This window comes from Euleptes europaea, chromosome 18, assembly GCF_029931775.1.
Source record: "Euleptes europaea isolate rEulEur1 chromosome 18, rEulEur1.hap1, whole genome shotgun sequence".
Classification (NCBI taxonomy): domain Eukaryota; kingdom Metazoa; phylum Chordata; class Lepidosauria; order Squamata; family Sphaerodactylidae; genus Euleptes; species Euleptes europaea.
This window is the reverse complement of record NC_079329.1, coordinates 7,793,777-7,811,623: the sequence shown is the minus strand read 5'-3', so window position 1 is coordinate 7,811,623 and position 17,847 is coordinate 7,793,777. Positions and strand designations below refer to the sequence as shown.

Here is a 17,847-nt window from a genome sequence, read left to right as displayed (position 1 = left end):
TAAATGAAAGTTTTCCTCAGGGCTATGATCACTGTTGTTGCTGTCCCCATAAAAGCCTCCTTTCCATAGCCTGAACCTTCAGATGCCCTTCTTAAACTTTTTCCACTCGCGGCCCCTATTTCGCCCGAGAAATTTTTTACGCGACCCCAGGTGTATAGGTATATAATATAGGTATACAAATCAAACATTTACTGATCATAAAGAATTTATTTTTAAACAATTCTTTGGTATCCATATAATTTTACCTTGTACTGTTGGCAAATTTTTTGCAACCCCCACATTCAGTTACCCACAGTGTAAGAAGCTTTGGTCTAGGTAACAGGGGAGTGGCATTGTTCACAAAGAACTGATTTTATCTTTTATGATACACCTTGAGTCTCACTGAGAATGGACGGATTATAAATGAAGCAAATAAATACACTTTTGACCTCTTTTGTGCGTTGCCCACCATTATTGTGGGTCTAGCAGCTATTACTTTGGGGTGTTTTGTTTTTTTGTTTTTTGCAAAATGCTTTAAAATACTTCCCTAATTCATCATCGCAACAACCCAGCATCAATTCATTTTTATGCACATTTTACTCATCGGGAACTGTGGCTGGGAGACACTGACTTGACCAAGACCACCCACAGAGTTTTCATGATAGTATTTGGGATCTGCACCCAGATTTTCCAAGTCTGTCCCTGCGGCCTCTTTGGACTGAAGGCTGACAACAGGTGTGCTTGGAATCAAGGTGTCCTGGATCGTTTTATTAACAGTGAGAGGAAAGGAAGCCTAGAGGGCTGGAGGCAAGTACATTTAATTTTGTTGGAACGCTGGAATTTCCCCAGGACTCACCTTAAGACCCAAAAAAATAATAATTCAAATGTACAGTCATCCTGCCAAGTTTTCTTCATGTGGTCCCGTTGTACTCACTTGTAGCTACAATTATATGGAGGAAGTAGTATGTGAAGCCAAAGTACATGCACACACCACAATTATGTCTACTAGCTGTATAGCTGGATATCTGCCCTGTCCATGCAAGTGATACACAAATGATGTCAGCTACTATGGAACACTTAAAACTGCAGAAGCAGGTGTTGTGCTAGAGAACCCTTGATTTGTGTGTGTATTTTTATTAGCTTTGGTTCGTGATAGATGGGTGACCTCACACCATGCAGCAATTGTCAGGGATGCTCTAGGCCAGAGGTTCCCAAACTGTGCTCCAAGGAGCACTTGGTGCTCCGCGAAGCATCTCCTAATTCTCCGTGAAGAGATTGGAAAGAAAAATACTACTGTTGTTAGGTTTAATATATAGGCGCTAGGTGAAAATTAGTGCTCCGTGATTAATTTCTCTCCTGAAAAGTGCTCCATGACTCAAAAAGTTTGGGAACCTCTGCTGTAGGCTGATCCTGCATTAAGCAGGGCGTTGCACTAGATGGCCTGTATGGCCCCTTCCAACTCTATGATTCTATAATCCAGCTAACTTCATGTGGGTTCTGGCCAAGAAAGCTGTGATCTGGTGACATGGATTTTATGTATATTTACCTATATCTAAAAATCTCTCTTAAGGCCTACCCATTGACCTCCTACCGCTTTGCTACCTCCTCACCTTCTTTGCGGCAGCCCTTGTTGACAGCTGTCAGAGATGTCAAGTATAATCTCTTGGAGTGGGAACTCATCTCGGAACATGGGATTTCCTATTCTGCCATGGGAGGGAAAGATTCTAGCATATTACATGAGAGGTGGAAAGGTTACAGTGGCTGAAACAGGGAAGGGTGAGATTAAAAAAAATATAACCGGTTCTATTTCAAAAGCTCAGAGTAGATTATAACAGCCGTATAATGAGCATGGGAGGTGAGTAAATGTAGCACATACAGTGTGTGGAGTCAGGTTCCTCTTGGGAGTGCTGCATTCAAAACTCTCATTATGGACTAACTTGACAGCCTTGGGCAAAGAAGAGGAGAATACATGTTTACTAACACCACTAAATTGCATCTTCTTGCTCGGGAAAGGTTTTAGGGTTCCCATTTTACCCACAGGGGCTGAGAAAGTTATTTCATAGAAAAGAATCATAGAGGTGGAAGGGACCGCCAGGGTCTTCTAGTCCAACCCCCTGCACAAGGCAGGAAATTCACAACTACCTCCCCCCCATACCTCAGTGACCCCTACTCCCAGCCCAGAAGATGGCCAAGGTGCCCTCCCTCTCATCATCTGCTTAAGGTCAAAGAATCAGAATTGCTGACAGATGGCCATCTAAAACATCCAGGGAAGGAGCGGTCACCACCTCCCGAGGAAGCCTGTTCCACTGAGGAACTGGTCTAAAAGTTAGAAAATTCTTCCTAATGTCTAGCCAGAAACTCTTTTGATTTAATTTCAACTCGTTGGTTCTGGTTCGACCCTCTGGGACAACAGAAAACATCTCGGCACCATCCTCTATATGACAGCTCTTCAAGTACTTGAAGATGGTTATCATATCCCCTCTCAGTCTTCTCAAGCTTGCTCTTTTATGCCAGATGTTAGTAATCCTTAATAAGTACCAGCCACTAATTGTATGACCCCTGTGATCCACAGAGATTACAATTGTCTTTCTACACATAAGCAAGTGTTGCAATATCTAGCTTTCTATTATTGGTTCCATGTTTCACATTGTTAGCCGTTTTGGGTGCTTTTCCTGGACAGAAAGGTGGGATATACATACCAAATAAATATAATTAAACAAGTGCTGATTGTGGTGAAATTAGTGTTTCACATCTGTTCAGGGTCATCAAATCCTCGTTATGCATGTGTTGTATGGAGCTTGGGAGCCTTTTGAACATTAAAACTGCTACAGAAAGCTGCTTTTGGATCTATAGTCAACCTCAGAATGGTACCTGAAGAACAACAATCAGCTTCTTAACACTGGCTCTCAGACTGAGTAATGCATTTGCATACCCCTAGCATGACGACTTCTAAACCCAACCCTTTTCTCTGTTTCTATAAAATGCCACATTCTCTAACAAGTTGATTGTTAGCTTACTGCGGACAAGCTGGAACAGAAACCCTCTTCAGGTCAAACCGAGATGTCACGTATACACCCTTCTGGGGCCGGAAATGCCCAAATCCCTGCAGTCTCCATCAAAATCTTCATTCATCCTAGGCAGATTGAATCTCTGTGTTCAGACAATGAACAGAAACAATGCGCTCTGTGTTAGGCATTGGTACTAGCTCAACAGACAAAGGATGCTTCTGCTGAATCTAGGTGGCTAGCAGCCAAAACATGCCAATGGGGCAGGAGAATCTGCCAAGAATAGGGGAGCTGACAGGAGTGAGAATAGATCGGTGAATGGGAGTGCAGTATCAGTGCATGATCTCACGTACACAGGTCATGTTATGGTCTCCCCAAAATGGTTTGTCTGTTAAGGTGTTCCCATGTGCTTTCCTTTTCCTTTCCGAACTTGATCGTTGCATATTAATCCGCTTACTGGTTTGCAACTAGATCCTCTAGTCTTCATTTTGCCTCTTCACCACTGTCAACTGCTCCACAGAAGAAGAAGAGTTGATTTTTATATGGGGAGGGACTGTGGCTCAGTGGTAGAGCCTCTGCTTTGCATGCCGAAGGGCCCAGGTTCAATTCCCGGCATCTCCAGTTAAAAGGACTAGGCAAGTAGGTGATGTGAAAGAGCTGTGCCTGAGACCCTGGAGAGCCGCTGCTGATCTGAGCAGACAATACTGACTTTGATGGACCAAGGGTCTGATTCAGTATAAGGCAGCTTCATCTGCTCATGCCGACTTTCTCTATCACCTAAGGAAGAATCAAACTGGCTTACAATCGCCTTCCCCTCCCCACAACAGGCACCCTGTGAGGTAGGTGGGGCTGAGAGAGCTGTGACTAGCCCAAGGTCACCAAGATGGCTTCATGTGTAGGAGTGGGGAAACCAACCCGGTTCACCAGATTAGCCTCTGCCGCTCATGTGGAGGAGTGGGGAATTTTATATCAATAGGCATTTCTTCTGTTGGCTTTCCTGTAGAGTACTTCCCCCTGTTCTAGGCCTAATCCAGTCTCTTGGGGGACACACACAAAAATCACCATAACATGCAATGAAACAAACACACTATATAGTGATTGATTGAAAGTCCAAGGAAAATGGCAGTAATCACATAAATTGTAGTAAAACCAAAGAGTCAGCAGACCCATCAGCAGCACACATAGATTACCAAAAGACCATTTGAAATTAAAAAACAACCTTTACCAGATGCTTAAAAGCAAGCAATAGGTGGACCTGACAGGCCTCTCAACAGAAGAATTTACTGAGCTCTTCATCCTTAAACGTTGCAAATTGATTTGTAAATGGCAGCAGCAAATGATTTGCAGCCCCCCTAAATACATGAACGGACCAGTGTTTAAGTGCCACGTTCCAGATTGCTTTGCCAGGTCTTCCTTCTGAGGCTCTAGCAACATACAGCCACTGATTTTTAATCCATTTTAGATGATGAAAGTCTTTTATCTTCCCCTACAGTGTACTCTACCAACTTGGCAACAATCACTTTTTGCCTCTCCCCCCCTTTTGTTGTCATTGGGGGTTACCACACTTGTATTCCCAGCGATGTATTAAGAGTTTGAAAATGTTATAAAAAATACAGTTCGCACTTTCTATGTGTTCCCACCGATGTATTAAGAGTTTGAAAATGTTATAAAAAATACTGTTCGCACTTTGGCCCCTTTAGCTGTGAAGACGTCTTCCAACCATTTATAAGCCGTGGTATCCAAAAGCCCTTTTAAAGCGATGTTTTTTATAACATTTTCAAACTCTTTACATCACTGGTAATACAAAGTGCGGTAACCCCCATTATCTGTCCCAACCTCAAACTGTTTCCCCAAAACAACTCGCTGTAACTTTCCCTCAAGTATTAACTGTTTAATCTCTTGACCCTGTGAGACCTGTGTGTTACCAAACCTTATCTTTATAGCACTATATGACCTGCCAATCTGAGCCTGTTCAGGCCAGTTGAGTGGAACAAAGAGACTTGCTGGGTGATCTCAATTCCGCATAAGGTCTCTTCACTATTAAAGGAGGTAGGCATCTGCTTGTTCCTGGGAGAGAAAAAACACACCATTCAGGCAGGGATGGCTTAAGTCAGCTTTAGACCAGTCTCGGTTCTTCTCTTTGGGGAAGGTAGAAGAAGAAGAGTTGGTTTTTATATGCCGACTTCCTCTACCGCTTAAGGAAGAATCAAGCCAGTTTACAATCGCCTTCCCTTCCCCCACCCTACAACAGACACCCTGTGAGGTAGGTGGGGCTGAGACAGTGTGACTAGTCCAAGGTCACCCAGCTTGCTTCATGTGCAGGGGTGGGGTATCCAACCCAGTCCACCAGATTAGAGTCCGCCGCTCATGTGGAGGAGTGGGGAATCAAACCTGGTTCTCCAGATCGGAGTCCACCGCTCCTAACCACCGCTCTTAACCACTACACCACGCTGGCTGGTAGTTGAACATGTAATAGCAGATCATCTGCAGGCACAGCTAGATGGTACATTCTTGGTCAATTTAAATCAAACTTGCAGCATTTTCATGGCGCTGAGACAACATTACCATAGAGACAACCTATGTCTGAAGTTGGCAATTGCAGCTCTTTCCTTTTTGATATTTTTGGATTGCTCAGCAGATTTTTGATACAGTGAACCATGTAATTCAGTTAAACTGGCTTGAAAATTGGCAGGGCTACCGAATTTGACTCTTGCGTGGTTCTTTTCTTGTTTGTTGGAACACACTGCAGGCACAATCTAATGCAGAGTTATTCTAGTCCTAAATGGCCTTTGAATGAAATAACTCTTTGTGGGCTTGCACTGTTAGTGGGTCATTACTAATGCTAGTCCAGCTTCCTGGGTATTCCACAGGGCTAGTTTTTTTAATATCTCAAATGCTGTTTAACATCTGTATGAAGTCTATGGGAGAGATCATCCAGATATGTACGCTGCTGACTCCAAACCCTGTGTTTCATTAAAACCGTAGGAATAATCCAGGGGTTTTAGGGCTGTAGTCAAGCAATGAGGTTAAACAGTCTAAAATTGAGTCTCTACAAGATTAAAAAAAATAATGCTGGCAGATTGTCGCTGTGCTTTGAGGAGGATACCCTAGGGTTGCCAACCTCCAGGTGGTGGCTGGAGATCTCCCACTATTACAACTGCTCTCTGGGCGACAGAGATCAGTTCAGCTAGAGAAAATGGCTGCTTTGGAAGCTGGATTCTTTGGCATTATACCCCATTGGAGTCCCTCCCCAAACCCCACCCTCTTCAGGCTCCACCCCCCCCAAATCTCCAGGTATTTCCCAATTTTCTTAACAGGATACCTTTTAATCTGGCACATCCAATCAGAATCTGTGCTTGGCAAACACCCTACCTGGCCCTGCCCATTTTCTAAAAACACTTGGTGGGCTCCAGGAACCACATCGGAGACTCCTGGTTCAGAGGAAATGCTACCTCTGAACATGAACATCCTGGTCTGACATCATGGGTACTAGCCACTGGTAGACCTGTCTTTTATGAGTTTGTCTAATCTCTTCATAAAGACATCTGAGTCCATAGCCATCATCACATTGTCTGGCAATGAATTTTGTAAGTTAATTGTGTGAAGAACTGCTTTCCTTTGTTTGGCACTGATACACTTCTAATCGATTTCATTAGGTAACCCAAGCTTAAAATAGAGGGCCCACAGAGAGAGAGAGAAGGCGGCCATATTGTGCCTCTTGAACCAGTCTAACAGGGCATTCTTACGGAGAGTTACTCCAGTCTAAGCCCATTCATTTCAGTGGGCTTAGACTGGAGTAACTCTCCTTAGGCATTGCAAGAAGACCAATTCAGAAGTGGTGAATATGTCAAGAAGAAGTTTACATCTGTCACAGCCACAGTTTGTGCCTGTGTGGAAAGAAAAGCAAGGGCCAAGTCCACTTCTCCCAGGAGCCCACCTCTTTAGAGCCTCCTTGCAAAACAACCCATCATCTTTGTCCCGTTGGATTATTGATTGCTTTCAATAGGAATGGGTGTAAATAGTTCACAGCATAACATGAAAGGTCCTCTGAATATTCTCAGAGTTATTCCGCCGGGCCTATAATTGAGGACAGCCGCAAGAAGAAGATCCATCTTTATTGGCCTCCCCATCCCGTCCCCTTTTTGAAATCTTGGGGCTGATCAGCTAATATTTGTCGTTGTGGCACCTAGGGTAGTTATGGCCATCTGAGTAGGGGTTTTAATGATTATGGTTTTAAGGATGTTTTAGATGTATTCTGGAGGTAATCTGTTTTTAATCTTTGTTATCCGCCCTGAGCCTGGCTCGCTGGGGATGAGGGTGGGTTATAAATTTGAATAAATAAATTAATTAAATAAATAAATCCTAGCTATTTCTGGTTTTGAAATTTTACCAAAAGGTCCATTATCTTTTTACACCATTTCTTTTCCTTTGCTGATGTGGGTTGTGGGAAGAATAAAAGCCATTTTTGAGGTGAGCTGCCCTGGGGGTTGGGGGTGGGTACCCAGTCAATCCCTTGCTCTTCCCATTTTCTGTTTATTTTGCAATTCATTTTTTTTCTCATCTGTTTTGATTTTTCAGATGTGAGTCAAACCTCCATCACAGGGGAACAGTATCAGCTCTTAGGTACGGTATTGCAGAGGAGTCTTGCATGTCTGTGGTGTGTGTGTGTGTGTGGTGTGTGCGGTGTGTGCTTGTGTGTGTGGTATGTGTGTGTGTGTCTATGCTTGTTGTCCCCTGTTAAGACCTTCAAAGTTGCTTGCGTGAGTGCCTGTTTGTTTCTTTGTCACCTACAGCTGTATTGGTGATAGCTGATGAGTTCTCTGTGTTTGTGTCATTAAATGAAAGAAGTAAAATTCATGCCACCGTTCTCTGCTGAGGACACTCATGCAGGTAGCCACGTTTATAGCCACTTGCTTGGGGAATAAAGGTTGTCTCCAGGCAAGCAGGCAGGAAAAGTTTGCAAAAGTTGGTGTCTCCCTCCCCACTTTCAAGGCACAAATGATGGGCATGGAGACTGCCAGCTAGCAAATATTTTTGTGGGCCTCGCAATTTCTGTGGGAGGGAAGGTGGCATGGTATAGCCCAATCCCGGCGGATTTTGGAAGTTAAGCAGGGTCAGGACTTGGTTGGGAGACCGCCAAGGAAGGCTCTGCAGAGGAAGGCAATGACAAGCCACCTCTGCTTCTCACTTACCTTGAAAGTTCCTTGCTGGGGTTGCCATAAGTCAGCTGCAACTCGACAACACATACGAATGTAGTAATTTCTCTGGCCTATTTGTTTGCAAATAGAAGACCCAACAAGAGATGGATTGACTCTATAAAGGAAGCCACGGCCCTCAATTTGCAAGACTTGAGCAAGGCTGTTAAAGATAGAACGTTTTGGAGGATTCATAGGGTCGCCAAGAGTCGGAAGCAACTTGATGGCACTTAACACACACATTTGTTTGCAAGACTCTTTTAAAGGATGCGACTTCTACTGTAGACTTCTGTTCATGCTAGATCAGGGATGTCAAACTCATTTGTTACGAGGGCCAGATGTGACATAAATGTCATTTGGTCAGACTGGGCCGTGCCTCGCCAGCCCAGATTGACAGTAGGGGGGTGGCTGCCTCGGCTGCCGGGGGGGGGGGGGGCAGATTAGACTCTCGAGAGGCTGGATCCACACACACCCCAGCCATATGTTTGACACCCCTGTGCCAGATTCTTGGAACATTCACCCTCAGCATCAGTTATGTTCCCTGCAGGAGACTGCCATTTGTAAGCTGTGTTTTCTTAGTGCTCTCCTTTGTAGAACAAAGGTGCCATTGAATTCCGCCCAGCATTATACCTAAACACTAAGAAATGCTGTGCTGTTATGTAGGGGCCTGCTTGTGGCAAAATAACCACCCCAACTCATTTTAACAGATCATAGGCTCTTGGGAATTGAAAGTGAGTCAGCAATCTTTGGAATGGTCAAGGTCCTCTCTGTTTCCCTTCCCTTCAGCCTGGGACAGTCAGTTGTTTTAAGCAATCTCTGATATGCGGAACTACGGCGATTAGAGTCCCCTTGAGATGCACAGTTGGCAAAGGCATAGAGCACAACCTAGAGAAGCCCTATATGGTCTTTTCTGTATTAGAATTGGCATTTTCTGGTAGCCAAGTTTGTTTTTTAAACATGGGCCTCCAGACCTCACCTGGAAATCTTGGGGCTGCATGCCTGTGTGCCCTTTTCCGAGGGCTGTGGGGAGGGGCTGTGGCTCACTGGTAGAGCATCTGCTTGGCATGCAGAAGGTCCCAGGTTCAATTCCCAGCATCTCCAGTAAAAGGGACTGGGCAAGTAGGTGATATGAAAGACCTCTGCCTGAGACCCTGGAGAGCCGCTGCTGGTCTGAGTAGACGATACTGACTTTGATGGACTGAGGGTCTGATTCAGTATAAGGCAGCTTCATGTGTTCATTTGAACTTAACTGCCGACAGTTCTGTTCTGCTCCACGCAGATGGCATGAGAAAAGACATCTCATGAGTAGGGTTGCCAGGTCCCTCTTCTCAACTGGAGGCAGGTTTTGGGGCGGAGCCTGAGGAGGGTGGGGTTTAGGGAGGTGAGGGACTTCAATGGCATAGAGTCCAATTGACAAAGTGGCCGTTTTCTCCAGGTGAACTCATCTCTATCGGCTGGAGATCAGTTGTAACAGCAGGAAATTGCCAGCTACTACCTGGAGGTTAGAAAAAAGTGGTAATCTCAACACTATATGAACACAGAGCCCACGTGCTGCTTATTCTCTTAGACTACCTGGAGGTTGGCAACCCTTCTCATGAGGTTTATTATACCCCTTTGGTTGTGGAGGGAAGCAGGGTGGGCTGTAAAACCAGCCCAGGCAGATGCCCAGATCTCATGCCTCAGGCTTGACGGGTAGGGCTCTGCAGGGATTGTTCTGGTTGTCGCTTGGGGCGAAGCCCGCGCCTCTGATTTGCTTACATTTAGAAGAGCGTTTTGCCGCGCCCTCAACCTTCTCGCTTATCCACCTCTTGGACGGGAAGGGCGGAGGAGAGAGAGGGATATTCTCTCACGTGGAGCATAAACGCTGGGGGTGGGGACTGCACGTGCTGATGTGGGTGGTTTGGAGGCCGGGCAGCATATCTGAGTTTTCTGCATTTGGAGGGGATTGAGGAGGGGGGAATGGATGACAGTGAGCTAGGGTTGCCAGGGCCCTCTTTTCCACCGGCGGGAGTTTTTTTGGGGCGGAGCCTGAGGAGTGCGGGGTTTGGGGAGGGACTTCAATGCCATAGAGTCTAGTTGCCAAAGCTGCAATTTTCTCCAGGTGAACTGATCTCTTATCGGCTGGAGATCAGTTGTAATAGCAGGAGATCTCCAGCTAGTACCTGGAGGTTGGCAACCCTACATGTTGGGTTTCCAGGTTCCTCTTGGCCACCAGTGGGAGGTTTTTGGGGCGGAGCCTGAGGAGGGCAGGGTTTGGGGAGGGACTTCATTGCCATAGAGTCCAATTGCCAAAGCGGCCATTTTCTGCAGGTGAACGGATCTCTATTGGCTGGAGATCAGTTGTCATAGCAGGAGATCTCCAGCTAGTACCTGGAGGTTGGCAGCCCTACAGTGAGCTGAGGTGTGAGCAGGCCTTAGGACCCCTGGGTCCTCCTAAACCTTTGCATTAAGCAGTAAAACTTTGGGTTTTGAAAAATCTATTTTGTAGCCTTAGGGTTTGCATAAAAAATATTAAAATGTAGTTGAATGCAAAAAATGACTCAGCAAGTAAAAAAAGCTGTGGAGCTTCATTAGCTTTCTCAAGAGATCCTCTGCCTCCTCTCCTGCCCCCAGCTGACTTTTCACAATAAGAATATTGTAGGAGGAGTACAACGTGCCAGTCAACCTTAGTCTGGCATAGGCCATGTTCCTGAAAATCACATGCAAAGTGCTTTTAAGTGCACTGAACAGTTCACATCAGCACATTTCCAATGTAACCCTTGCTAGTGACAGTAAATGATTGTATTTGGGTGGGTGGGGAGTAGCTCACCTGTAGAGCATCTGCTTGGCATGCAGAAGGTCCCAGGTTCAGTCCCTGGCATCTCCAGTTAAAGGGACTGGGCAAGTACGTGATGTGAAAGACCCCTGCCTGAGACCCTGGAGAGCCGCTGCCTGTCTGAGCAGACAATACTGACTTTGATGGACCCAGGGTCAAATTCAGTATAAGGCAGCTTCATGTGCATGTGCCAGCATGTGGAAGCAGCCTCCTTTTCCCAGTAGCTTTCCCCCCTTTTCCTTCACACCCTGACCCACTGCTCAGCTCAGATCCTGCTCTCTTTGAGGGCATAGCAATTGCTGCCCTGGGTGAATTCTTATCACTAGCTGAGCAGGCAAAGAACTATTTGCACTCCTAGGAGGATCTGGAATGTTTCCTAGTCTCAGTGCCTAGAGCCTTGAAGGTCAGTGGCTGGGAAAATAATTCAAAATCGCTGGCTGCCTGTGCCCTCCTCTTTTTTCCCCTTCTGAGCTCTCTCTTTTTGGTCCCAGATCCTGGGCACAAGAAGGACCCCCATGCCTATCTCAACAACACCAACTATGAAGATGGCGACGAATTCTTTGACAAGAATTTGGCACTCTTCGAGGTGAGCGTTACTCTTTGCCGACAGCGGTAGTGTTCCCACCTTTCTTTCCTCTTCTTCTGTTATATTTGTTCCTGTGTGTACCCGTTAGGGTTGCCAGGTCCCTCTTTGCCACCGGCGGGAGGTTTTTGGGGTGGAGCCTGAGGAGGTCGGGGTTTGGGATGGGGAAGGACGTCAATGCCATAGAGCCCAATGGCCAAAGTGGCCATTTTCTCCAGGGGAACTCTCTCTGTCGGCTGGAGATCAGTTGTAATAGCAGGAGATCTCCAGCTAGTACCTTGAGGTTGGCAACCCTAGTATCCATCCTTGTACGTTTTCACTGACAATTTGGGGGCTCACAAGCAACTGTGGGGGGAGGGGAGTGAGATAAACAATTGGGAATGTTCACTCCTTCCCCAATCCAAATTTCTCCCTCTAGGATACTGTAAGCTCTTAGGAGCTTGAGTAGGCCAATTTTTTCACCTCCCTTTTTCCTTCCTCCACATGTGCTCTCAATTTTTATTCCTCTTGAAGCTCACCCTGTCCACATCAGGCAGTTTTTTTGGGGAGGGGGGTGGTCCTTATCTGTAGAAAGCCCTACCTCACTGTGAGTTGCATAATTTTGCTGCTTTTATTATTGATATGACCCCCGCACACACACTGTACTATACTATACAGAACCAGCATGGTATAGTGGTTAAGTGTGGTGGACTCTAATCTGGAGAACCGGGTTCGATTCCCCACTCCTCCACATGAAACCCTGCTGGGAGACCTTGGACTAGTTGTAGTTCTCTCAGAACTCTCTCAGCCCATGCGGAGGCCGGCAACTGCAAACCACCTCCGAACATCTCTTGCCTTGAAAAGCTGTGGCTTGACTGCATTTTCCACCGCTATTGGATCTAGTAAAACAGTAGTGATATATCATTCCTTCTTTGTTCCCAGGATAATGTTAGTCCTGCACGGAAAAAAGTGCAGGATTAGGAGCCGGGCACACAAAATCTGCGTCCTGAAAATGTTGGCTTTTTTAAAAAATAGGCATATTTCTACCCCTGATGTAGAGTGTGGACAATATTTAGATTAAATTTCAAAAGGCAGATGAGGACTCCGATGGTTAAGCAGCAGGATTCAGGGCCCTGCATTGTTCCATCCGCATAAGTAGTAGAAAAAGGACAATTTATGCCTAATTTATATAGATTGCTCAGTTATAGCGCAGAGGGCACTCAGCTTGCTTTATATGCATCCAGAGCGCCTAATGTGCCCTATTTCTTTCACCTGTTTGCCTTCCCTTGTCTCCCTTCTCTCACCTGCTATAGTCACAATAGCATCTAATGAATCCCGGATTTGTCTTTCTTAAGGGGATTTTCCGTAGCCATATGCCGTAACTTCTGCTGCCCTCCCTCTTGCTTGGCAGGAAGAGATGGACACCCGGCCCAAAGTGTCCTCCCTGCTCAACCGTATGGCCAACTACACCAACCTCACGCAGGGGGCCCGGGAGCACGAGGAGGCTGAGAACATCCCCCCGGGCAAGAAGAAGCCCACGAAGGTGAGTAGTTCGATAACCAAGACTGGGGGCACCTTCTTAGCACTGAGACCACTGGGGGAGGGGGAGAAGGTACCTGGTGTTTAACATCAGGATGGCAAAGGTAGTGATAGTTTCTCAGAAGCCCTGTTACAAACATCTCTTTGTAAGAAATAGCCAATGCATATTCACTTCACAAGAGAGCCAGCGTGGTGGAGTGGTTAAGAGCACTGGTTTGGAGCAGTGGAGTCTGATCTGGAGAACCAGGTTTGATTCCCCTCTCCTCCACATGAGTGGCGGAGGCTAATCTGGTGAACTGGATTTGTTTCCCCGCTCCTACACACGAAGCCAGCTGGGTGACCTTGGGCTAGTCACATCTCTATTAAGAGCTGTCTCAGCCCCACCTACCTCACAGGGTGTCTGTCGTGGGGAGGGGAAGGTGAGTGTAAACTGGTTTGAGTCTCCCTAAGTGGTAGAGAAAGTCAGCATATAAAAACCAACTCTTCTTCTGAAACTGAATATCAGTCCCTCGATAAATATGAATGTGAGTCACATATTGAGTAGTACAAGCATTGAAAGTAACATGAGAATGACCCAAAATACGCATCAAGAAAAAGCAAGTGTACTCTGTACACAGATTGTACGTTTGTTCACCGTAACTTGTGAATGGGGCTAGAAGTTGTTCTGCACCTGTCTTTATGGAGGCTTGGCAGACCACAAATAGGAGCTTCTTCTGAAAGCATGAATAGATCTTTTGGCCGAGCGACGGGCGGAGAGCGAGGCTGGGCTGGCTGAGGACGAGGCTCGCGGAAAGGTTGGTGCCAAAGCTCAGCGGCCCTCTTGCTGTTCTCCTTGCAGTCTCCGCAGATGGGCACCTTCATGGGCGTCTACCTGCCCTGCCTGCAGAACATCTTTGGGGTGATTCTCTTCCTGCGTCTCACCTGGGTGGTGGGAACTGCTGGCGTGCTGCAAGCCTTTGGCATCGTCCTCATCTGCTGTTGCTGTGTGAGTTTCCCTTCCGTGCCTTCTTCATTGTATCCTAGCCCTTAACGTTGGTCTTTTGTGTCTTACGGGGCAAGATCGCGGGAGGGAGGAATCCCCCAAACATAGATGGGAGGGGAGGAAGGCAACATTTTCTAACTCAACTGGGCCGCAGCGGATATGACAAATTAAAAATCATATAATAGCCTTCATATAATAGCCTTCCATCCTGCCAAGGTCAGTAAAATTAGTACCCAGCTTGCTGGGGATAAAGTGTAGATCTGAGGAAGGCGATGGCAAACCACCCCATAAACATAGGGGGTTACCGCATTATGTATTCCCAGTGATGTATTAAGAGTTTGAAAATGTTATAAAAAACATTGCTTTAAAAGGGTTTTTGGATGCCACAGCTAAAAATGGTTGGAAGACATCTTCACAGCTAAAGGGGCCAAACAGTGGGAACAGTATTTTTTATAACAGTTTCAGACTCTTAATACATCGCTGGGAATACGTAATGCGATAGCCCCCAGAGTCTACCTAGTAAATGTTGTGGTGTGACTTCACCCCATGGGTCAGTAATGACCCAGTGCTTTTCCCTTATAAGTGTGTCTGAATATCGGAAGTAGTGTTCCTTTTGCTACTGTTACAGGGTGGCACTTTTGGATTTCAAGTGGATGAATATTATCTGTGTTGTTGTTTTTTTGGTCTGCTATCCATTCTCATCTGACCAAGAGTGTTTGCCCATCTCAATGAGCAATAACCATCTTCAGGTACTTGAAGGGCTGTCATACAGAGGATGGTGCCAAGTTGCTTTCTGGTGACCCAGAAGGTCGGACCAGAACCAACGGGTTGAAATTAAATCAAAAGAGTTTCTGTCTAGACATTATGAAGAATTTTCCAACAGTTAGAGCAGTTCCTCAGTGGAACAGGCTTCCTCGGGAGGTGGTAAGCTCTCCTTCCCTGGAGGTTTTTAAGCAGAGGCTAGTTGGCCATCTGTCAGCAATGCTGATTCTGTGACCATAGGCAGATCATGAGAGGGAGGACATGTTGGCCATCTTCTGGGCATGGAGTAGGGGTCACTGGGGGTATGGGGGGGAGGTAGTTGTGAATTTCCTGCATTGGGCAGGGGATTGGACTAGATGACCCTAGTGGTCCCTTCCAACTCTATGATTCTATGATAAAGGAAAGGAGTTCTCACACTCCAGCGTTTTAACTGAATTGCCTGCAATAACGTCCCATAGGAAAAGGCAAGGAAGACATAAAACGAAACCAGAAATGTTCAAATAAGATTGAAAAATTGTAAGATGTTCTGCATTTTAAAAATTGTTTTTCTTCCAACCCCCCAACCCCCCTGGTGCCTTCTTAACTCCTTTTCAGACCATGCTGACTGCCATCTCTATGAGTGCCATTGCCACCAATGGGGTTGTGCCTGGTGAGTAACTAATCTGCACCGTAGCAGTGGTTGCAACGGGGTAGGAAGGAAGTGCAACCAGTAAGATTCCCCTCCCAAGCCCAGTCTCCCCGTCCCCTAGCTGCTTCTTTCTTTCCCGCCTGCAGCTGGAGGCGCATACTTCATGATCTCACGAGCCCTGGGGCCCGAGTTTGGAGGGGCCGTCGGGCTGTGCTTCTACCTGGGCACCACCTTTGCTGCCGCAATGTACATCCTCGGAGCCATTGAAATTTTCCTGGTAAGTGTTGAGCACCCTGGACGATCCATGCAGGGGAAGCATGCCTTCTGCTTGTGTGAAGCATGTACTGTGCCACTCGGCTGTAGCCCCTCTCCATATGATACAGACGATGTAGCTGGAGGCAGCCCCTATGCAGGGGGTTAGACTAGATGACCCTGGCAGTCCCTTCCAGCATGGTGTAGTGGTTAAGAGCAGATGACTCTAATTGGGGGACTCTAATCTTGAGAACCAGGTTTGAGTCCTCCACATGGGTGGTGGACTCTAATCTGGTGAATCGGATTGGCTTCCCCACTCCTACACTTGAAGCCAGCTGGGTGACCTTGGGCTAGTCACAGCTCTCTTAGAGCTCTCTCAGACCCAGCTACCTCACAGGGTGTCTGTTGCGGGGAGGGGAAGGGAAGGTGATTTTAAACTGGTTTGAGACTCCTTGAAGGTAGAGAAAATTGGGGTATAAAACCCAACTCTTCTTCTTCCTCTTCCTTTTCTTCCCTTTGTCCTCTTCCTCTTCCTCTTCTTTTTCTTCCTCTTCTTCCAACTTTATGATTCTATCAGAGCAAATGCTTCCAGCCATTCAAAATCCATGTCTCTTTTAATTGTCGCTCATCTGGTTCTCCCAGCGGTGATGCGCGTCCTCCCTCTCTCGCAGATGTACATTGCCCCCGAGGCAGCCATCTTCTACAGCGAGGATCCTCTGAAGGAACCGGCGGCCATGCTGAACAACATGCGTGTGTATGGCTCGGCCTTCCTCGTGCTCATGGTGCTCGTGGTGTTTGTGGGCGTGCGCTACGTGAACAAGTTTGCCTCCCTCTTCCTCGCCTGCGTCATCGTTTCCATCCTGGCCATCTACGCTGGTGCCATCAAGTCCTCCTTCGCACCTCCCAACTTCACGTAAGAGACCTGGGGGAAGGCTGACTTTTGCCTCCCCTCAAATCAGTCTCATGGTCACAGCAACCCCTCAGCAATGCTGGGAAGTGTAGTTTTATGATGTTGCTCAGAGTTCCTTCTCTTGTGACAGGGTGAGGAATCTCTGGCAACAGGGCTGCATGACTTCCCTGCTCATTCATAAAACCATAACTCCCCACATCCTGGGGTAGCGGGGAGTAAGGATCCTCAAAATGAGTGCATAGGCTTGAAATCAAACCAGGCTATTAATTGCATCTCTCCCTCACTTAGCGTGTGCATGCTGGGGAACCGCACCCTCTCCCAGCACCACATTGACGTCTGCGCCAAGACCCAGGAGCGTGACAACGTCACCATGACTACTCGCCTTTGGGCCTTCTTCTGCAATTCCAGCGATCGCCTCAACGCCTCCTGCGACGAGTACTTTCACCACAACAATGTCACTGTCATCCATGGCATCCCAGGACTGGCCAGTGGTGTTATTGCTGGTAAGAGAGATCTTTATTTTCCTCCTACCGAGGAATCTGTTGGGCTTTCCCATATCTGTGGGACCAACCCCAGCTGTATGCGCCCTCAAGGCAGCTCCGATTGACAGAACCGTTATTGCACAAGCTCTCACTTTCTCTGTGTACACATGAACACATGAAGCTGCCTTATACTGAATCAGACCCTTGATCCATCCAAGTCAGTATCGTCTGCTCAGACTGGCAGCAGCTCTCCAGAGTCTCAGGCAGAGGTCTTTCACATCACCTACTTGCCCGGTCCCTTTAACTGGACACGCCAGGGATTGAACCTGGGACCTTCTGCATGCCAAGCAGATGCTCTACCACTGAGCCACAGCCCCTCCCCAGTAGGAACACATGAAGCTGCCTTATACTGAATCAGACCCTTGGTCCATCACAGTCAGTATTTTCTACTCAGACCGGCAGCAGCTCTCCAGGGTCTCAGGCAGAGGTCTTTCTCATGCCTAGTCCCTAGTTGCATGCCTAGTCCCTACTTGCCTGGTCCCTTTAACTGGAGATGTTGGGGATTGAACCTGGGACCTTCTGCATGCCAAGCAGATTACCACTGAGCCATGGCCCCTCCCCAGCACCTGTACTGTGGAAAAGGCTTCCTGAGGATGTGAAGAAGGCCCCAACCTTACACAGGTTTTGAAACCCTGTTTTTATTTATTTATTTTTTATTCATTCATTCCTTTATTCA

General features: G+C 46.9%; 1 protein-coding gene across 1 annotated transcript in view; it reads left to right on the top strand.

Annotated features, from left to right (window-relative positions):
- Positions 1 to 17,847, top strand: part of SLC12A6 (solute carrier family 12 member 6) — a 45,027-nt gene that overhangs the window by 13,808 nt on the left and 13,372 nt on the right. The window contains exons 2-9 of the mRNA XM_056863149.1: positions 7,563 to 7,607; positions 11,486 to 11,580; positions 12,968 to 13,099; positions 13,934 to 14,080; positions 15,434 to 15,488; positions 15,614 to 15,744; positions 16,391 to 16,632; positions 16,918 to 17,132. Of these exons, the coding sequence (XP_056719127.1) occupies positions 7,563 to 7,607; positions 11,486 to 11,580; positions 12,968 to 13,099; positions 13,934 to 14,080; positions 15,434 to 15,488; positions 15,614 to 15,744; positions 16,391 to 16,632; positions 16,918 to 17,132 (1,062 nt within the window). The remainder of the gene's footprint in view (positions 1 to 7,562; positions 7,608 to 11,485; positions 11,581 to 12,967; positions 13,100 to 13,933; positions 14,081 to 15,433; positions 15,489 to 15,613; positions 15,745 to 16,390; positions 16,633 to 16,917; positions 17,133 to 17,847) is intronic.